Source organism: Crinia signifera, chromosome 1 (genome assembly GCF_055691185.1).
Source record: "Crinia signifera chromosome 1, ASM5569118v1, whole genome shotgun sequence".
NCBI lineage: Eukaryota > Metazoa > Chordata > Amphibia > Anura > Myobatrachidae > Crinia > Crinia signifera.
In genome coordinates this window covers 359600603-359623579 of record NC_139217.1, presented here as the reverse complement: position 1 = coordinate 359623579, position 22977 = coordinate 359600603, and the positions used below count along the sequence as shown (strand labels likewise).

General features: G+C 44.2%; 1 protein-coding gene across 1 annotated transcript in view; it reads right to left on the bottom strand.

Moving 5' to 3' along the window:
* Window positions 1-21074, bottom strand: part of DGCR8 (DGCR8 microprocessor complex subunit) — a 36487-nt gene extending 15413 nt beyond the window's left edge. The window contains exons 1-10 of the mRNA XM_083149716.1: window positions 20794-21074; window positions 13324-14312; window positions 12861-13020; window positions 11460-11602; window positions 10914-11184; window positions 10437-10634; window positions 9614-9715; window positions 946-1044; window positions 768-850; window positions 556-656 (exon numbers count right to left, since the gene is read on the bottom strand). Of these exons, the coding sequence (XP_083005842.1) occupies window positions 556-656; window positions 768-850; window positions 946-1044; window positions 9614-9715; window positions 10437-10634; window positions 10914-11184; window positions 11460-11602; window positions 12861-13020; window positions 13324-14046 (1880 nt within the window). The 5' untranslated portion in view covers window positions 14047-14312; window positions 20794-21074. The remainder of the gene's footprint in view (window positions 1-555; window positions 657-767; window positions 851-945; window positions 1045-9613; window positions 9716-10436; window positions 10635-10913; window positions 11185-11459; window positions 11603-12860; window positions 13021-13323; window positions 14313-20793) is intronic.
* Between the last annotated feature and the right edge of the window lie 1903 nt (window positions 21075-22977).

The window sequence follows — 22977 nt, the reverse complement described above, 5'->3', positions numbered from 1 at the left end:
TGTCCCAATTGACCCGATTTCACATAGGGAACAATGTTAAATGCCCCCCCCCCCATTGTTCCCTATGTGAAATCGGGTCAATTGGGACATTTAACATTGTTCCCTATGTAAAATCGCGGTAATCGCGTCGGTCGCATCGTATGCGTTTTTTTGTCAGCACGCGACCGACGCGATTTTTTTGCTTGCGATGCCCACGATCAAAATCGTGGGCGCCCAGATAGGAAACAAGTACCCAAGTTTGTTATAGTTCTATCAGGAAACGTGTGTATTCATCTCATTTGCTAATAAAATGGTGCACAAATTACATGAAGACAGATTAAAATGATGGCTGACCTCACCGTCAGTTCTGGCAGAGGGAAAAAATATATAAAACAACAGTTCAATTTAAACACAGCCAACTAGGTCCAATAAAAAAAAACAAAAAAAACAACAACATTACAATGATGTTCTGGTCGTTTGGGGCAGATCTCTTTAAATGTTTTTGGATAGGAAGAATATATTTAAAAATAGGTCTCTGAGCCTTCCGACGAAATTGCTATATTGAAAAACACATACCGTTTAAGGCACTCGTGAAGAATTTGATATGGCGACAGCAGTCCAGCTTTATTTGTCAACTCATAAACTCGGGAATCCTCAATACTGATATGGTTGAAATACTAAAAGCATAAGCATAGATGACAGAAATTAGACTTTTTGGGTGGGCTTATAATCCTCTAAACCTAATAACCAGTATAACAATGATTTTTCTGTAGAAGTATTTCCCTAACCTCCAGCTCATCGCTGTCTTTGGGCTTTTCATCAGAGGTCTGCTTTATAAAGTCCGGAATAAGGATTTCCAGTGTAGACCGAGCTAAAGTAATAAAAAAAAAAAAATCACATTAGAATATTAAAAAGACACAAACACACCTAAAAGTACATGGTATCATAACATTCTATGGACATTACCAGCTTTATTCTTTGCCAGTTTTTTGCTGCTTGCAGTCCCAGTACCATAAGTCACTCCGTCAATTATCACAGATGCTCCAAAAGGCTCACTTGGGTTCTCTATAAAGCATTTTGCAAAACAAAAATCATTACAATGACCTGTCACTAGGTATTGAAGATTACTTTGGCACTTTCTAAAGTTTGAAGTTAACAGCAAGTACGCATTACTGCGATATAGTGTAGTACTATTAACAAGCAACATAAAAAATAATTACCGTTGTTTGCAAAATACACCAGGGTTGCCATCTACCACAATCCTATGTATTATAACAACGCATATCCAGCACAGAGATAGATTAACATTTGGGATGCTGAAGTGTGGGAGTGAAGACTCCCTCCCCCTGCCAGGCCCCCCTAGGCTGATGCACTGCCTCTCTCCTCTGGCCAAGCACTATTGAACATGCATGAGCTCTCGCTAGCAGCCAAGAGCCTGCACCTGTCCCTGCTGTGGAGATAGGGTAACACCACCTGAAAAAGTATAAATCAATAGCTGCAAGTGTCGGAACAGTCAGTGCTACGCACTGTACATAAAATGCCAAGGATGCGCTGACTTTTAAACAGGAGCATACATGGAGAAGCAAGATCACTGAACAGCACCAATATTGCTTCTCCCCCGTACATCTACCAGAGGTCCTAGGCTGTTGGCGGGGGGAGGATGGCAGAATGGAGAGGGTTAACCCTGAGTATGCTGCAGCGTGGTCTGGGGAACCCAGCGCTGAGCACAGTTCATATAAAAAAAAATATATATATTATACACATTATATATATATATATATATATTTATTTTTTTTTATGCGGTTCAACAGGTATATGCAGCACTGAACAGGGAAAGAAGGTCTGTGGTGCAATTGTTAAAACCTGGCGCTAGGAATCAGACACAAATTATATATTTCAACATGTATTAATGTGAAAAAGTTAAGTATAAAATGCACTTGCCTGGTAGTCTAGGGCAAATTGAAAGCTGCTGGGTCCCCCTGGCCACCTCCTATGCCCAGAAGACTGCCTGGGGACCTTGGTTGCCCATATCTGGAGCTTGGATTCAGGCTAAAAATGGTGAATTGGGTTACTTACCAAATTCCTCAAGATAGTTTTGGAAAACTTTAGTCCAAAACCCAGATGATCCAGCACCAGAGCTGTGACTAGCACTGAGGAGTAACCATGTCCATCAAGGGCAATGTTAAAGGTGATCATGTGTTGGCCATGCACATACCGATACATGCGGGAAAATGTACTGAGGGTAGTTCTATTTCACATGCTATATTGCTATAAGCAACCAGAATCTACTTCTTATTTGTTTAGCACCTTCTAGAAGATAATGGATAGTATCTGATGGGTTGCCCATAGGAACATCCCATGTGACCTAGAACTCCCACCTAAGTAAATTTTTCCGTGACCGCTTTTAATCTTGCAACCAACAGGAATGTGACAGTATCTGTTCTGGGTTAAGCCAGAGTTTTCCATCTCTGTCCTCTGCCTGCAACTGCTCCGATCCTGGTACAGGCCAGCAACCAGTGGGGGTTAACCAATGCCAGTCAGAAGGTGTGGCAGCATTGTATCCATGCATACACATTCCAGGTGTCAGTGGTAGGAGCCTTGTGCTGGCACCAAATACCCGCCCACTTTGCAGTGGGTGGAGTCAACAAGCTGTTAATGGCCGTAAAACTAATGGGGCACAAGAGCTTTGTTCTGAGCAAATTAGTATGGGAGATTTGCAAAAAATAAAAAAAAAGGGATTTTTGTAAGAACTTACCGTTCGAATCCCTTTCTCTGATATGGTCCTGGTGACACAGCTCAACACTGGGATGTAGGAGGGTCCGAAGGAGCCAGGCACCTATCCTAAAGTTTTAGAGGGTAGGCTCCTCCCCTACTGCATCCCTGGACTCTTCAGTTCAATCTTTCAAAGCCACTGGAATACATAACTCAGTACAAACGCCTGCACATATTATATGCACATTTTATAACAGAAAACTGTTAACTTTTAACCATTTTAACATGAACATCATGAAACTTCTGGCATACTTACTGAGCGTAAGGGAGGGATCGCTGTGTCACCAGGACCATATCAGAGAAAGGGATTCGAACGGTAAGTTCTTACAAAAATCCCTTTTTCTCTTTCAATGGTCCTGGTGACACAGCTCAACACTGGGACGTTCCAGAGCCGGTCCTTTGGGAGGGTACGCTCAGGTCTGCAGCTCTCAGCGCTGCTCGCCCGAATGATGCAGCCTCCGACGCGAACTCATGGAATCTATAGAATTTGGCAAATGTGTGAACAGATGACCAAGTGGCAGCTCTGCAAACCTGCTCAGCTGTGGCCCCATGTCGAACCGCCCAAGAGGTGGCAACTGACCTGGTGGTATGCGCATTTATTTTGGCCGGTACTGGTCTACCCACTTTGGTGTATGCAAAGGCTATCACAGACCGCAACCACCTAGCAATAGTCTGCTTAGATGCAGGCCAACCAATTTTGTGTACGTCATACAATACCAACAATGTGTCAGTCTTCCTGACACTCTTCACTCTGTCCACATATATGCGTAAGGCACGCACAACATCCAAAGTTCTCAACTTGTCCCTTTTCTTAGAACCCTCTGGGGGTTGAAACACAGGTAGAACTATCTCCTGATTTAAATGGAAGGTAGATACCACCTTCGGTAAAAACTGAGGCACTGTTCTTAAAACAGCCCTGTCATCATGAAAAATTAAGAAGGGAGATTTACATGACAAAGCTCCCAATTCTGAAACTCTTTTAGCAGATGCTACTGCTAACAAAAACACTAGCTTCCACGTGAGAAACTTAAAGTCAGCCGACCTTAAAGGTTCAAAAGGTGCCTTTTGAAGGCATTCCAAAACCAGTGATAGATCCCAAGGTGCTACTGGTTGCTTGTATGGAGGTTTCAACCTGGATACTCCTTGTAAAAAGGTTTGAATTTCCGGCAAAATGGCTATCTTTTTCTGGAAATAGATGGACAAGGCCGAAATCTGCACCTTCAGTGACTGAAGGCTTAGGCCCGATGAAAAACCATCTTGTAAAAATTCCATCATTCTTGATAGCTTAAAATGAGATGTATGAGCCTTTCTTCTCTCACACCATCGAATGTAAGTCTTCCAGACTCTATAATAATTTGCCGAAGATACAGCTTTTCTGGCTTTTATCATCGTCTGTACTACTGCCTCAGAAAACCCTTTTCTTTTCAAAATGGTGGTTTCAATAGCCAGGCCGTCAAAATCAATCGATCTGAATCCAGGTGATTGAATGGGCCTTGTCTTAGAAGGTCTGGTCTCAGAGGTAGACGCCATGAGTCCACAGACAACCTCTGAAGCCTCGAGTACCAGGATCTCCTTGGCCAATCTGGGGCCACTAAGATCACTGGAACCTTCTGCCCCTGTATTTTCTTCAGAAGTCTCGGTAACATTGGTACTGGTGGGAATGCATAAAGGAGATCTCCCTGCCAGTGAATAGTCATGGCATCCACTGCCTCCGCTAGTGGATCCCTTGTTCTGGCATAGAACCTGGGCACTTGACGGTTGATCCTGGATGCCATCAGGTCCACATCCGGAGTTCCCCACATCGAAGTGATTTGTTGAAACACCTGAGGGTGTAAGCTCCATTCCCCTTCCTTGAGCTCCTCCCTGCTCAGGAAGTCGGCTTCTATATTCTCTATTCCTGGGATGAATATAGCCGATACAGCTGGAACATTCTGTTCCGCCCATAGGAAGATTCTGGATACCTCCCACATGGCCAATCTGCTGCGTGTACCTCCCTGGTGATTCAGATACGCCACAGCTGTGGCATTGTCGGTCTGAATCCTCAAAGGGAGGTTCTGTAACCTGTCTCCCGCCAAGGAAATCACTTTCCAGACAGCTCTCTCAGCTCCAAGATGTTGATTGGTAACGCTGATTCCTCTGCCGTCCACAGGCCCTGAAGCCTGAGATCCAGGACTATTGCCCCCCAGTCCCTGAGACTGGCGTCGGTAGTTACTATCAACCAGTCCCAGGTCTGTAATGACCGACCCCACTGAAGGGAATCTACTTCTGTCCACCATTTCAAGGATTCTCGGGTGTCCGAAGACAGCACTATCATCTCGGATTTCATGGTCAAAGTGTTTCCTGACCAGGCTGACAAAATGTTCCATTGGAACCTCCGAGAGTGGAACCTGGCAAATTGAAGCGTCTCGAATGACGCCACCATCTTCCCCAGGAGCTTGAGGCACCTCCATACTGAAATGCTCTGAGCCCTGAGAATCTCCTGGACTAGGGTGACCAGATCCCTGGCCTTTACCTCCGGGAGGAATACCCGATGAAGATGGGTGTCCAGTATGACTCCCAAGAATTGGAGCCTTTGTGACGGTACCAACTGAGATTTTTGCAAATTTAAAATCCAGCCGTGAGCCTGCAAAAAACTGATGGCTTCTGCCAAGTGACTCTGCAGCATGGCTGCTGACTCTGCTTTGAACAGGAGATCGTCCAAATAGGGTATTACTGTGATTCCCCTGAGCCTCAGCACCGCCGCCATTACTGACATTATCTTTGTGAATACCCTTGGCGCGGTTGCTAGCCCAAAGGGTAACGCCCGGAATTGTAAATGCAGGTCTCCTATGGCAAACCTCAACAAGGTCTGATGCTCCGGGTGTATAGGAACGTGCAAATATGCGTCCTGGACATCCATGGACGCCAAAAATTCTCCCTGGTCCAGACTCAGTAGTACTGACCGTAGAGACTCCATTTTGAAATGGTCTACCCATAAATGAACATTTAGAGACTTCAAATTTGGGCACCAGGAACAGCGTGGAGTAAAAGCCTTTCTTCCACTCTGTCTTGGGGACTAGTGTAACCACCCCTTTTTCCAAAAGGGAGTGCGCTGCTCTCACAAGAGCTGTACGCAGCCGTGCCTCCTTTGGTAAGGATGTGGGAATGAACCTCTTCGGAGGTGGCCCTCTGAAAGGGATTTTGTAACCCTGTGTTATGATGTCTAGCACCCAGACATCCTGGCCTAGAGAAGCCCAAGCGTCCCTGAAGTGTGTGAGACGCCCGCCCACTTTTGTCACTGTCGGGCAAAGCCCCTGACAGTCATGCAGAGGGTTTATCCTCTCCTTTATTGGCAGGCTTCTTGTGAAAGGAGCCAAATTTTGACTTTTGTGTCTTGCCTCTAGAGGGCTGAAACCTTCCCCTGAAAGACTGTCCTCGAAAGGACGCACCACCTCTAGGGGAGGGCCGAAAGGACGGCTTAAAAGCAGAAAATCTGGATGTCTGCTTTGCTGAGGAGGCCGGCAGGAATGTACTTTTGCCGCCTGTGGCCTGTTTTATAATCTCCTCTAATTCGGTACCAAAGAGTACCTTTCCTTTGAAGGCTAATGTTTCCAGAGCCTTCTTGGACTCATTGTCTGCTTCCCAGGCTTTAAGCCAAAGCACTCTCCTGGCATTAATGGAGACTGTGGACACTCTGGTTGCCATTTTAATAGCTTCCTCCTCTGCTTCAACTGCATATTCTGCTGCTGCCTTAATCTTTTCTGCAAGCAGTAATGCACCCGGGTCAGCCTGCAGCATGGTGCATAATTCACCAGCCCACTCTATCATGGCCTTAGAAACCCAGGCTGAAGCAATAAGGGGTCGTAAGGTAAACCCCACCCCTTCAAAGATAGCCTTGAGGTTTCCCTCCAGCTTTTTATCCACAGAATCTTTAAAAGCTGCACCGCCTTGTACTGGTAATACAGTAGCCTTGGACAAACGTGCCACTGAAGCGTCCACAACTGGGACCCTTTCCCAGAGCTCCGCATGAGACTCTGGCATGGGGTACAGATTAAGGAATCGTTTTGGCATCTGAAGCCTCTTATCAGGAGTTTTCCAAGCCCCTTCTAACAATTCCTGTAACCCCTCATCTGAAGGAAAAGTAACAGCCTCCTTCCGCTGTCGCTTAAAAACACCTTTAACAGGAGTCTTATCCTCCACAGTCAGCTTTAAAGCCTGCTTCACAGCTACAATGAGATCCTCTATACCAGCAGCAGAGTTCTCTTCCAAATCATCACCCTGATCCCAGGGGATGTCAGTATACTCTCCTTCCTCTTCATCTACCACAGTAGTTAAAGCATAAGACCTTCTAGGGGTCCCTGCCACATCATCCATTTTGTCCAGCATTTCACTGAACCTGTTAATGCCTTTTGCAGTATCCTGCATCACCTGGATAAGTGCAGGATCTGCCTGGGTAAGAGGCAAGGAGCCAGACGACTGCTGAGATGATGGCATAGGTCTCTGTGATTCTACCAGCCCATCACTCTGCCTGTCCAAAAGCTGCACCAAAGCGTTTACTGACCTGCCTAGGGCCCTGGCCCACGCAGGTTCCATCTGCTCTGCCCTATGGGGATCACTGCCCATGGGTCTCACATCAGCGCAAGTAATACATAAGCCCCCCTTGGCCATCTGCTCAGGGACAAACTTTTGTGTGCAAACATTGCACGCGCTCAGTGCATTAAGGGCTCCCTCCCCCAAAACCACAGCCTGATGCTCAGACATGATGCAAGTGATAAATGTATATCTATCAGTATACACAGTGCAAACAATGTACAAGCGTTTATACAGAGCAATGCACCCAGTCACTTATCTGTCTGTTGGTTTCAACTGCGGGGAAGCGATGCCCAGGAAATCCAAGTCACTCTGCCAGGATCAGTAAGCCAGCTCAGCTCCGCTGCAAGCGTTCTGAAAGGCGCCAAAGTCAGAGTGAAGGAAGAGACCACAGGTCCCTGCTGCTGCGGGGTCCGTGAATTTTTGGCGCCAACCACCCCCAGCAAGCCGCTCCTTAGGTAGGATTTCCTCGTTCCAGTGTCTCCCCCTCAAATGGGGATCACTTGGAACATGCCTGTCACAACGCTGCTGTCCTCTCATCTAGGAGCTCAGCGTGTAAGCTCCGCATAAAATGGCCGCCGCCATCACGGAGCGCCTGTCCCCCATGATCCCCACCTAAACGTGGAGCCGGTTTCAGGGTACTCCGGAGCCCAGGCAGCCTTTTAGAAAAGGCTATAAGCGCTGCACAGGGAGACCAGACAGTGTCTCCCCTGTGCACAGTGAGCTGACAGGACGCGCTTCTGTCAGCTCCTGCTGCGCAAGCAGTGTGAGGATTCACTATGAGAATCCTCACACTGTGCCTACCTAGCTAGGGTAAAAGTTAATAAAATAATAAAAATCCCCTAACTACTCTAATTCTTCGGCTGCTCCTGCAGCCCTTTAGAATAGCACCCACTCCAGTGGGCACCTAACACGAACTGAAGAGTCCAGGGATGCAGTAGGGGAGGAGCCTACCCTCTAAAACTTTAGGATAGGTGCCTGGCTCCTTCGGACCCTCCTACATCCCAGTGTTGAGCTGTGTCACCAGGACCATTGAAAGAGAAATTAAGTAATGGGTGGGTATTACAGGAGTGAGAGTAGATCAGTAGGTAGCTTCTTAAAAGCACGGGCGATTTGCTAAGCCAGGCATTCCCAACCACGGTCCTCAAGGCACACTCAGTGCAGGTTTTAGTGATATCCAGGCTTGAGCACAGGTGACTTAATTAGTACCTGAGGGAATCTGATTAAACCATCTGCGCTGAAGCCTGGATATCACTAAAACCTGCACTGTTGGTGTGCCTTGAGGACCGTGGTTGGGAATGCCTGTGCTAAGCAATCTGACTAGATATATACTGCATGCGTGAATGATCTATACCTGTGATAGCGATGCACCAGGCTGATCACCACCACTGCTATGGGGCATATACACTGAGCGATTTCCTGCTTCTGCAATTTAGCCAAATCCCTTAAAAATTAAGCAGAAATCTCCCCATGTGTATGCCCCATATATCCCCTAATTGCCCAGGTCATGTGAGGCTCCTTCCAAATCTGATCACAGGGAGCGAGCTGCGTCCGTTCAAACTGCTATAACTGGGGTACTAAAAAAAAGTAGCTTTAAGAAGTGCTTACACAAAGAATTTTTCACATTTTCTAATAACTTTTTAACAAATGATTTTGGAGGCTCATACAAGACCTGCACTCTCTGCATTATATCAGATTTGGGTTGTACATACAGTCTCGTATGAGCCATGCCCAAATACAGATGAGACTAGTCATAAAAGTAATGGGTAATCCATATAGGGCTGCCAAATGATCCCTTCAGTATGGGAAACCTAGGAATTACACCGGTTCTGTGGTAAATAAAAAAACGGTGTAATGGAGACAGCAATTTGTGCAATTCATGGGTCCCTTATTAAAAAGGGATGATCTGCAACTCTAAACCCACAGGATATTTGAACAATTTAATTTTTCAGAGAACTTTTCATTTAGCATCTCTCTCATGGAGTGATAATTTCAGGATTCTGGTTTTCATGTATGCGGTACCTTTTGTACCAATAGCCTCACAAAATGCCAGAGAGCCTAAGCGCTTCATAAATCAAGTTCCTATTTGATATATTGGTATGTTTGCAGTAAATTACAAATACTAAAAAAAAAAAAAAAAAAAAAACACATTTTTTGTATTTAGATAATGCTCTTGAAACCAAAAATATCTAAGTTTATCAGCAGGATTTATTAGCATTTCCCCTATGTGATGCATTGAACTGCTGTAACACTCCAATAGGCCTTAGCATGCAATAAATGTAAAAATTCTTACCACATTCAAAAAAGTTGTAAACAGGGCGAACTTTCAGGACTCGCTGCATATATTCATGGAGGATACAAACTTCAGACTTCCCATTGGGATTAATAACAAACTCTGACAAATAAAAACATTGGTTGGTTGCCATTAAAACGAAACAAGTTTTAAAACAGTATGCCCACCCATGTATTATTCTCCTATAGATTTGACAGTGACCGACAATTGTCTGCAATGTTATAGTAGGTGTACTTTCAGAAAGTTGAAACTGTATGGTTAACACATGAAATGGTGGACATTAGTTTTTTTTGTTTAATATTGCAAGGTTAGACTTTACCATCCACATGGACTCTGAATGGGAATGGTAAAGTGTCACACCCGAAGCATGGTGCGCAAAGTGGTGCAGTACACCAATTCAGGTCCTATGTGCCGAAGTCTAAAGGCACCAACCCCCCCCCCCAAAAAAAAACCAACAAAAACTTTATAATGACCTTTTCAGGAGACAACCATGTAAATTTTGTTTCTGTCAACCATTTCATGTATACATGCAATGACATCACCACTGCCGACCTTTTATTCCACAACCATTCTAGAATAGGTAAACAGTAGTAGTAGTTGTTGGTAGCAACTTCAATCAAATATTGTGAAACACTGATATAAAGCACTATGTAAGAAACTAAGTCAACAAATTAATCATACTGTACACACGCACGTTTCACCAATGCAAGTTTGTTTTTGATCAATTTGTGATATTTTGAATATGTAAAAAAAAAAAAAACACACACACACACACACACACACACACACACTACAAGCAGCAAAATATAAAATACTAACAAACCTTTCTTTGTTGGTGCATCCTGAACAGACAAGGTAATAAGTTTCTGATTGGCAGGTAGAATAGGTCTCTCAGATTCCGCCAGCTTACGTTTCACTTCACGATTAAACTGCCTCCTTTCTGCCCATGTCCTGAATTTCTTAACAGTAACCTGCTCAAAATCAAATCTTTTTTCCAAATAGCCTCGGAAATCTTCCAGGTCTAAGAACACAAAGAATTGTGATATTACACTGCACTCAAAATTGAGGGATCATCATGGTACTTCAAATGACAATACTCCAGGAACATTCTACAAAGTCAAAGCTTGGTGTGTTGTTGGCCTTTGAGTCCTCTGTAGCTATATATTTTTCTGTAGACTGCAAAATGTCTAGCACTACACTGGAAAGCTCCATGTATTCTTGCAAAACAGATTGGAACCTCTGACTGCTAACACAGAGTTACCAAATTACAATAAAGTGTAAAATTATATTTTGTACTCACCAATAGACTCATCTTTGCAAACTTCCACTTTTGCCTTCACCTGCCCCAGTGCTCCCTGTGCTATGTCCCCAGTTGTTTCTCGGTCATCTGAAGGAAAGGGGTCAGTAGCAGTGGAGTCCGGCTCTTCAGTCTGGTGCTCCAAAGATTTTTCACACGGGGATTCTATTGGGCGGCGGGCTAAAGCAATATCATTGTTTCGCTCCTTCTCTTCATTATCCTTCATTTTCTTATAATGCAAGCATGGAATACTACTGATGGGAGGATCATGTTTCTAAAATGGCAAAAAAGAGCACTTAAAACAGATTACCCAACCATTATATAGAAGTTGGTTTTCTATATCTTCAGTCTACCTATCTTTGGCTTGAGATTACAATACTGCCAAGAGGGTAATTACATAAGAGTACAAGAATCCAGGTCTCCCTACTCTGCTACTCTCACTCAGACAGTAATAGTATTGGTAACATAAGTTATTTGTCCGTATGATACTTCTACATCTAAAACAAGCGAGGGCTGCAGGCAAGCAGCAAAGTCTCCTTTGGTACGTACTCTTATGCTTCCAGTTCCCAAGAAGTAAGGCCTGGACCAGGTGACTACTCTTGTTTCTCTATGTAAATAAACAGGAATGCCAGAATTATGGAATGTCATGATCCATCCATCAGGTAAAGGTTCTGTAGGAGGGCGACCACGACCTTCATAGTAGAAAGAAAAAAAAAACAGTTTGTTCATGAAGCAAATTTCTTTTTATAACACAACTAGAATGATTATCATCCATGCTGGTTATTAAGTTCTATCCCAATGTCAAATTAAACTGCAATACATCACAAATTGTATGTATTTCATATTCATTACATACTTGATTAGTTTTGGCCAAGCAACAGAGCTAAGCCACGGTTCTATGTATACTTAAGTAGTTCTGTAGTCGTTGGCCATACGCACTGGTATCCTGCCATGTTAACACCTTGCATATGTCTTCAGTATATGCCCGCAGCAGTCAGGGTTCGGATCATTTGGTCTACAGCAGGCATGTCCAACCTGCGGCCCTCCAGCTGTTGTGAAACTACACATCCCAGAAGGCCTGGTCACAGTTTTGATATTAGGGAATGCTAAAACTATGGCAAGGCATGCTGGGATGTGTAGTTTCACAACAGCTGGAGGGCCACAGGTTGGACATGCCTGGTCTACAGCATGATGATCGACAGTAATTAGGTCGACATGGTTCTAGGTCCAAAGGTCATTAGTTCGAGAATGTCTATATCGACAGTCAAAAGGTCGACATGAGGGTTTTCACTGGTTTTTTTTACCTGAATGTCAACAGTCGACATGGACACAGTTTCAAGTGCACCGCATCCCCTCGCATCGCTAGCTATGCGTCGGGCACGGTTCCTCGCTGCGCTTGGCACACTATTTTATTCTCCCGCCACACCCTAGTGAATGGTAGGGCATGAAATACCGCCCGTCAGCACAATGTCAACCTTTTGACTGTCGACCTAGACATTGTCGAACTAATGACCTTTTGACCTAGAACCATGTCGACCTTTTCCCATGTTGACCTAAAGACTGTCGACCATCATGCTGTAGACCAAATGACCGCATCCCAGCAGTCACATGTCAGCGGTATGTTATTATACACACTGCGACTTTCATGGCCAATCAATATGGTAGTAATATAATGGAAAAGATTGAACAATAATTCTTGCTACAATAAATGTACAGTTTATTACATGCTGACACAATAAATATACAGGGATAGCCTAATGTGCAACTCCAGCTATATGTCACATCTAATTGTAAGAGCAATTTTAACGTTTTCTATGTTATAAAATGTCTTTATGTAAACATTAAAAAAAATTTAAATAAAAATTGATTGAAAAAAAAATAAAAAAAGTCGTTCTGCAGTCACAGCATGCACCCACGACACTGCTATACACAGAGCCAAACATTGCTTACTTTTTAAAACGGTTTTTATTTTGGTGATCATCGGTTGCACACCGGTCTCTCCATCTGAATGGTGGTCACTTTCATGGTCAAACTTTTCTTCAAGTTTTCTCTTCTTGGGTGTATGTAGGCTTTCCTCAAGCAGTGCATCCACATCGTTATCAAAGTCATCCTACAAAACAAACTATCAGGCATGCCCCCTCTACCAAAAGGTGGGAGAGGTATTATCCCCTTTACATTCAGCACAAGCATGGACCTCCAATCTGGAGCTAGAGAGGATGGCAAAAACAGGTCTACAGTATGCCGTGACAACACAACACAAATATCCAATTAGTAATATACATTACACAAATCAAACAAGCTGTTAGTATGCATGAGAAAGCACAACAATTCATTATAAAAAGGCAGTCTAAAAAGATGGCATGCTTAGAATTATTAGTAGAGAATGGAATGTTATCAGCAAACACAAATGTACCTCATAGTTGTAGATTAGGGATTCCTCATCAATCTTATCACTCTGAAGTACTGCCTCCGATGCAAACTCTGCTCCATCTTCATCTATATCCATCACATTCTCCGTGAAATCCTCCAGATCATCAAGAACCGCATATTCCACTTTCTTTTCCTGGTCAGTTTCCGCCTCCTCATTTATTTTATTTGCAATTTCATTATTACCCACAATATTATCATTGCTACTATCAGCAAAAGGACAAACATGCAATTCTCCATTGACAGTTTTATTGCTATCTATGGCTGCCTGACCCTCTGACCCTGCTCCAGTGTACAAAACCTTTCTATCTTTGCTCCTGCAACTCTCTGTAAAACTTACACTAATTTTAACATCTTTAAGCAATTTGAGATTAGGAGTAAACCTCTTTACTGTTGGTGCATGACGAGCTGTTCGGGGACTTTGGTCACATTGTAATGCATCTAGCACTGGAAGATGACTCTTGTATGAAGATGACCCTTTAGTAAGTAGATGTGCTCCGTAGTTTAGCTGCAGGTCCCCAGCTGGGGTTTGTGACTGTCCATCACCACCAGAGCCAACGTCCATTACCTCTGCGTCACTGGACGTTTGCAGGGGAGGTGGTGGAGGCTCCTCATTTGGCGGCAGAGGTGGGGGACAAGCAGGTGTGAATTCCATTTCCTTGCTTCCATGTTGGTCAGGGGGAGGGGCTACAACCTCACACTGCTCCATACTAAATACTAAGTTACTACAGCTAAAGACTACACAAAAAGTACTTAACTATTGTTAGTCCTAGAAGGTGACCGTCCAACAGTGTGGATATAGCATCTCTCAATTGGCAACACAGATGAATCAGTTAAGCTGACTACATTGCTCTTTTCATTAATGTAGACAGCCTTCAGAAATACTGTCTCTATTACTGGAAATCACAATGTATTCAGCTTAAGAAGAGTTATCGCTAGGCAGACATTGTGGTACTTTCCGGATTCGTTTTCTACCTGGAAGATAGGAAGACAAAGAAAGAAAGGAAGAAAAAAAAATGTTAGGTAAGTTTATTAAACTGCAAGAAAACCCTAAAAAACATAAAACAAAAGAAAGCAAGGATCTGTGAAATAAATCACTTGTATTATATTTTTGTTCATCATCCCAAATTTATTTTGGAAGGAACTCTCTCTTTAGACCAATATGAAATATGATGCATCTCCATTCTCCCTTTACTCGGATAAACTGACAGGAAAACAGACTGGCTGATTATGATTATTATTCTGAAAACAAAACAAAAACAATAGGCAGGAATCCAATTGTTTTTCACCATAACGGCCACCTGGAGCAATTCACTCGTTGCTCCATCAGAAACAATAAGCCAAGTAGCTATTCCAGTTCTCAGCCTCCTGAGGGGGCAAGTTGAAATGCGCAAAAGTATCATCTGCTTGGGTGCCCCAAACAGGAGTTTTTACGTGGTGCTCATAATATTAGATGGGTTTAGCCACTTTACAACAGTCTTGGCATACATTTCTTCTTGTACTTCAGGAGGCTGCGAGAAGAAAAGGTCTCCAGCATACCGAACAGGCCTTAAATGGAGCAACAATGGAATTAATCCCTTCTATGCCTTTAATGGCAGCCACTGGGAGTAAACTATTGAGTCGCTCTGTCAGGATTTACAGATAGGATGAATGAATTCTGTGTTAAAGAACCAAAATGATAAGTATTATCAAATAGCTTCAGAAGCAACTATCCAAGATAGCTAAAAATAAACCTAGGAACCCACCTATCCAATGATCTTTCTGCTTAACATATGAATAGGCTGATGATTATATAGGCTTGTATGCAGGATTGGCTGCTTACACTCTCACAGTGCAGTAGGGGTTTATTGCAGACCACTACAGTCATGATTGCTCTAATTTCTACACAGGGAACAAGCTTTACAGTCCCCCAGCATACAGTGCGCCCAGCCTTACCTGGGGACAACTCAATATAGTTAAGGATGCTCACTCTCGCACAGTCAGACACCAGTCTTCTGTGCTGCATGCCCAATGTTGACTAGATTGTCAACGTGGCATGCTAGCAGCAGGGACCAGGGGACTTCACTGAACGATAAGGTTCCTTATGCACAATATTGTTCGACCAAGAGCACCACCAATATAGTAAACCATAGAGATGGTGCTGCTAACCGCCTAGTATTTACGGGTCGTTACCCTACAGGACAGACTTCAGTGGCCTTAATATAGTTCTTATCTGCTGCCAAATAGGTCTATGCATGCCTGAGTGTTAACTGATAAAATACTCATAATGTTACTGCAGCAGTCAGGATTAGGAGGTAGCATCTCATGTGCGGTTTAGTATTTATTTGTCCAACCTCCCGATTGTATAGATGCCCACGCAGATATTTCTATCAGTGCGTACGGGCTCCTTGGGGACACTAACTGACTAATCACAAGCATTTTCTAATCAGCCGAGTAATCACAAAAAGATGTGCACCCAGCTTGGGTGCACATCTGGCTGATTTCATCTGGTCCGACAGTAACTTGACAGTCGGAATTCAATAGTCCGAGTGTCGGAAAGTTCATTGATCAGCAAAAACGGCTGAGGATTGTCGGAAAAAAACCCATGTAAATTGGACAATCGGCTGTTTCCGTTAAAACAGATCAGACTTTAAAAAAAATTGTATCTCACACCCTTCAATGTTGTAATTAACGAATAGGTGAGTGTCAACATTACCCATTGGGAATTATCAGCACCTACTGAATACTGCCCTAAGACTTTTGAAAAAAAAAAAAACACAACAACAGTTCTTGGACAAATCCAGCACACAGCAGGGTCAAGTGAAAGGTAAGACATGGTAAGATTTATGAACAAGTCAATCTGTCACCCAATGCCCTTTGAAATCGAGAGCACTCCTGGCCAAATAAGATCATGCACACACAGAATTGTGTAAACGCTCAAAGGATAAGTTGATTTATTATTTATTAAGTTATTTATATAGCGCACATATTCCGCAGCGCTTGACAGAGAATATTTGAACATTCACATCAGTCCCTGCCCCAGTGGAGCTTACAATCTATATTCCCTACCACATGTATACACAGACATTCTAGTGTTCATTTTAGCCTACCAGTATATTTTTGGATTGTGGGAGAAATCAGAGTACCCGAAGTAAACCCACGCAAGTACAGGGAGAATATAAAAAATCTGCACAGTTAGGGCCATAGTGGGAATCGAACCCATGCAGTTGGGTTGTTTAATGACTGCAAATCATTAACATCACTGGCACATCATTAAACATTCATTTGTGTGTCAAATCGTTCAAAACAGGTCATTTTTCCATGAGTTGAAGAGAGCAGCGAGCTAGATGACCGACCTGTGGGTACGTGCATTGGATCATTATCATGCACGCACATGGAAAGTCTTTAAACAATTGGTCGAAAACAGACATATCATTTAAAATATCTTACTATGTGGGGGAAATGTAAGGATTTTTAGAGTGAAATGTTACCTCCCCATATAGAAGGTATAATTGGCACTCTTCAAAGTACACTATTTCACATAAACAGAGCAGTCTATATTTAAGGTTCTCAATGCATTAGAAGAAAATAATTCATACCGCATTTGGTTTAATTTGCCCATCAGTAATGAACCCTTTGAGTGCCAAGTTTTGAATTTGTCAAAATAGGTGTGAAAATTGTAAAGCAAACATTCCTATTCATAATGACCTGTAATGTTTACCTTACAAAGGACATCTAATCTTTTTAACACAACATTTTTTATTTGATTTTATATAACAAATGTAAGCAATGCTGGCATTTTTAGCAGATATTTTGCACATCTTTTACAGATGTTAGCACTCAAAGGGTTAAGCATGGATAACCTTTATAAAGAAAAAAAATGGTCAGACATTAATGAGTACACCTGTGCACCAATAGGGCTGATTCTAGCAGCAGGCGTGCTGTGCAACCACACAGGAAACCACCAATAGGACTCCCTTGCTTCATAGCTTGCAGGCATCAAGTCAACACCAGCGGTTTTTCCTAGAGTAGGTCTGGGGTGAAATACAGCGCATCAGCACCAGGCTGGTTTTAGCCAATGACAAATGATAACATTATGTGCTTGCAAATTCATCCTTCAATAGGGAGGGTGGTGGGACTTCTGGTTCCCCTGGGTGGCTGCGTGCAGCACTGGGGAAACCAGTTAAACTTGGTTCCCCCTTTCCTGAAAGGACCTGGTCCTCATGACATAGGATAACCAGCATAACATATAAGCAGTATGTTTCACCTTACCTGCCAGGACCTTTTTGCCCCCTTGTGGTTAGGTACTGCATTTGAAGGAAAACTATACAGCTCTTGCATAAAAAGGACAATACCTAGTGGTCAGGTCCTTAGTAGATATGCAAAAATCTGTTTATTTTTCCCCTTTCTGTCCCTTAGCGTTCAAATTGTGCATTTGAAATAGGGATGTGTTAAATTAAGATTACCTTCGATAGTTACTATCGATAATATGGCAACTATGCAATGGATGACTGTCAACAGTTTCACCAACCGAAGGTCACCCCTGCTCTTCCACTTACTGATGCATAGTTTGAAAGGAATATAGTAAACTCTCAACAAAAGGTTAAACAAGGAATTGGAAAATGCGCTTCCAATTGTGATAAATGTGGGATATGACTAATAATCTTAAAATCCTTCACACTGTTTCTGCTATCCAATGTTTCCAGATTTCCTTGCACCTCAAAAATAAGAGAAAATCTTATGGCACGGTATTTTCTCAAATTCTCTAAAATTGATCAGGTAACCAATATCGTCTGTTAACCGTACCGTCTACAGGCCTGTTATAAAGCGTATGAACCAAGAGATCACTGAATAGCACATCTCCTTATGATACTTCACCAATGTTTCCTCAAATATATAGATCAGTGATGTCTAACCTTGACACTCCAGCTGTTGTTGAACTACACATCCCAGCATGCACTGCATCAGTTTCAGCATTGCCAAAATAGTAAAACTGTAGCAGGGCATGCTGGGATGTGTAGTTCAACAACAGCTGGAGTGTCAAGGTTAGCCATCACTGATATAGATATAAACTCCACATAGTGTAACACGGATACAATTTATAAAGATTAATAAAAAACAAATGACAGAAAGCCTTGTACCGTTAGTGGCCTTATACATAAGGTGTGTTTGTGAGCCTGTGTGGAGGTGGATCTTATCCCGGGAGCACCTCAGCACCGTCTCCAAACGGACAGATGACCAAAAAGCAACAGGGTCCTCCACCTAGAAACACCTATGCGTTTTGACCATCCATGGTTTCTCATTTGTTACTAGTCAGTTTGTAACATCTCTGTTTCCTATTGTAAAGCACAGCTGAATCTGCTGCGCTATAGATACTGGAAATAATAATAACCAGGGTATTTTATACCCCTTTTACACCACTGCAAAACCCTGGGTCTTCGGCGGGTCAGCGGCAATGTAAATGGGACACGCCGTGTCCCTTTACACGGGACTTCTACCCAGGTCAGGAGGGCAGTGTAAATGGGTATGCCGGGTCATTCGACCTGGCTCTTATTTACATCAGTGGGGGATGTGCAACCTGCGGACCGCAGCATCCGCAGGTTGGGGAGGGCACAGACAGCCTGCGCTGCTGTCTGCTATGCTCTGCAGACAGCTGCGATGGCAGCGTAGGAGGTGAATGGATGCCTGTGTGCGGTATCCATTCACCTCCTGGACAACGGCTGGAGGGGGGTGCACGGGGGCAGCCCAGCAGCTTACCTTGGTGCTGGGCTGCCCCCAGCACGGCGATCAGCGGTTCCGGCAGGGATCATCGCTGTTCCGGCGCTTGGAGAAGACGTCATCTCTAAGCGCTACCTCGGTCTACACTGCGGGTGGGCACCGCAGTGTAAATCCCGGATCCGACCCGGCTTGGATCCTTCATCCAAATGCCAGGTCGGATCAGGGATTTTTGGTGTAAAAGTGGTATTAGCGTGTGATGGATACCAAGGGGTATATTCAATGTAGGCAGCGAGCCCCAGATGGCGAGCACTGCCAATAGTTTACCATCAGTATTCAATGGCCTCCCCTTAACTCGATATTTCCACCTTGCCTGTTCCCTGAGGCAAGGTGGAAATGGCAAGGGTGGCCATCAAAACAGCGGAACTTCCACAAAATGCAGCGGGCTTGCTGCATTTGCGGCGAACCTCCCCATTTAATGGAATCCTCGCCTTCTTGCAAAACATTGACTACAGCGAAGGGGGATGGACAGGGAGGATGGCTTTTCCTCGACAAAAAAGGCCCTCCTCTCTGTACAAACCCCCCTTGACGACGGCATTGAATATACCCCAGAGTGCGTATATAGATATAAATACATATATGTTAAAGTATGTGACACAATAAGTCAGCGAAACCTATCACAAGCCGGAAGTAAATTGGCGAAATTTTAATTTCCTTAATATCTAGATGCAAACATTGATTCTCCCCCCCCCATCCCATATTATGTGACTTGTTTATTAGAGTTGGGTTATAGGCAGGTGCATGAGGCGTGTGCACTTATAGGTTTTAAAAAAAAATTGGGCCTTTAAATGGCACCAGAGCTAGTCATTCCATAGAATGCAGCCATCATTCTGCATCAAGTAGTGATCCCGCTAGGATGGACAGGCTGGGCACATTTTGTCCTTTAAAATACATCCAGAGCCAGGCACCCTGCTAAAGCAGGTCTAGCGCAAACACTAATCATGTGGCATGTTATTAGAGTAGGGGTATAGACCGGTGCATGTGGAAAGGGATTAACATGTGGGCGCCAAGGGGATCATAAGAAAAACAGGGTCTTTATATGGGATTTGTGCACTGTTTAAATGCCAATTTTGCTTAGGGATGGCAAATAAAATGACTGTCACTCAGTAAAAAGCAACCTTCACTTTACATCATATGACATGTTAATTAGTGTAAAGATATAGGTGTGAACACCTATGGAAAGGGATGAGAGAGAGTGTGTGTGTGTATCATTGTAAACTCAGGATATTTATGACACAATAGACCTGTTTTAATACTATTTTGGCTGATATTCTGTAGGAAGCAGCCGTCATTCTGAATGCAATATATGTGCAATTGCCTTAGCAACAGGTGTGCTTAACATATAGTGCATATGTGTAAATCGTTACGAAATAAACTTAAAATTTCAATGTGCTTCCATTATAGTCAGTTAGTTGTCATTCCATTTATGCAGACCAGACTGTCAGTCCTCTTATTATGTCTCTGGTGGTGAGCTCTCTCCTCTCCCCCCTCCCGACCCTGCTATTAGCCCCCTATCCGGCCAGCAGCGCTCCCTGAGCCGCCTGCTACACAACAGCAGGAAGAGCTCCCCCGGTAACACCACAAGAGGCGGCTCCATCCGAAGCCCCCGCCCCATCACCGGCCGGCACGGCGCACACCCCGCTGCAGCGGATGCTCCCCGGCCCAGGGGCGAGAGGCGGTGGTGGCTGCGGCCTGCTCCTACCTTGGTGTCGGCCATCAGACGGGGGATGGAGACAGATTGTGCGGCTGTGCAGCTGGGGGTTCCCTGCATATAGATCCTCGTCCGTGGTAGTTTGTTTCGCGCTGCTTTACCTCCCTCCCACCGGCCGCACGTACGGACGTATCTTCCTATGGACGTATCCGAAGCGACAAAGCAGCAGCATCCGCGTAGTGACGTCTCATCCGGCGTGTGTGTATATGGTTGGTGGGGGCTCTGAGTCTACACTAAATTACACATAGATAGCGCCAAATACACGCACAGCAGCAACGTTGCCCCGTCCGCTAGCTGCCGTTATTGGGGACTTGATATTAGTTTAACGGACAACAGTGTCAGAGCCTGGGAGCAGATTCCTGTTTGGCGGCGTGACGTCAGTAACTAACATGGCCGCCCCCATGCAGCAGCTCAGGGGCTCAGAGTGAGACCGAGCGATAGCAGGTAACGCAGTCACTGCGCTCCCATACTGTTTATGATCTGTCCAATATCCCCTCCGGCCCCGCTGCCCGGTGTGATACACTGTGTCCCTAGAGTGGTAGTAGTGCTATTAGGTCTCTATGCCGCACAGTACCGCCATCTGTATCTCTATGGCAGAACTGTGCGATCTAATGGGCCCTAGTACACACACAGATTTGTGCCAGAGATTCATAAGAGGAGATTCATCACTCAGGAGTGTAACTTCAGGGGAATAAAAAAATATGAACATATATAAATCAGGGTTGCCTACTTTTAAAGTCTCCACTCTGGGAGAAGCCCGTAGAGGAGATTGGGGCAGATGTAAAACTCTGTAAAATAACGGGTCCCACTTCTCCTGCATAACGTGGAGAAGTGGGAACCCGTTACTGCCTGATGTATAAACCCCCACCGCCTGCCGATAAGGAGATATGTCCAGCATTAACGGCTCTCCTTATCGGCGCCCCACAGTGCTAAGCATGCGCGTTTAAAAAAAAAAAAAAACTCTCCCACCGGCAGAAATCTCCAGCACACGCACAGCCCAGAGCCGGCAGCAGGGCTAGCGTTGTCCCTGCAGTGGTGATAGGACAATGCTAGCTCTGAGCTGGCGGGGAAATTTACTACCTAGGCCAGTGGTTCCCAAACTGTGCGCCTAGGCTCCCTGGGGTGCCTCAGGTTGGTGGTCCAGAACCAATTCAAATTATTTATGGCCAATGAAACAGGAAAAATCAGTGCTTGGGGCTTCCAATTATAAAATATATGGGGAAACAGAAGTGAATCGTGTTCCTCACCACATAACTGGACCTATGGATGACATTTAAGCACAACTTATTTCATTTTATTTTTTAAAATTTTATTCTTGGTAACAAACTTTGGCCTAGGGGTGCCCTGAAAAATACTCTAGGGTGCCGTGATTCAAAAAAGTTTGGGAACCTCTGGCCTAGGTGGCTGTTAATACATTGCCTTGTCCACTAATTACTGGGAGGGGGGGTGGGAATGGAGGGTGCTGTCCCTAGTGCACATTAGGTGCCCTGATAATACATCTCAAAACACGTAATCTTCCCCAGTTAACTAGCATTAAGTGCAGTGCCCTTATTGCTAGTTCATACATCTGCCCCACTGTTAGCAGCTTCTCTTCGGGGGGCTGGGCCGGATGTAGATGTCATCATGCGCTGCCCCCAGTACTGGAAATACTGGGGGGGCGCTGGTATCTGGGAGGGTTGCACACCTTTCCGGGGGGCCGGGAGGGGTACCCGGGAGCCGCGTTGATGATAAAAGGGTCCCCCACACCCCAAAACATAGGCGTACCCCCTGCCCACCAACACAAGTAAACATTGGTGGCAAAGTGAAAAAAAAATTGTTACCAATTCCAGAGTCTTCAGCGGAACTTCCTCACACTCCTGCGGGCTGCGCAAAATGTGTGTGGAGAGGGGAAGGTGACTGATTTGTATGCACTTATCGAAAAAAAAAAAAAATACAATTTTATAATGGCATCTTCTTTGACTTGCATTAAGTAGGATCTGTGTGATTTGGGTGCTTTGCTACATTTTCTGTCCTTTAGCTATAGTGTATGAATTATGCAATGTGTTTTTGCCCATCTTTTGTCCCCTACTCCCAGCACCTGAAGTAAGAATGACATTGCTAGTAGTATAAAATCTGATTGCAAAAACAAAGGGAGCTGTTTAGAAATTTGCAATCTGAGTTGCTCTTGAAATATTA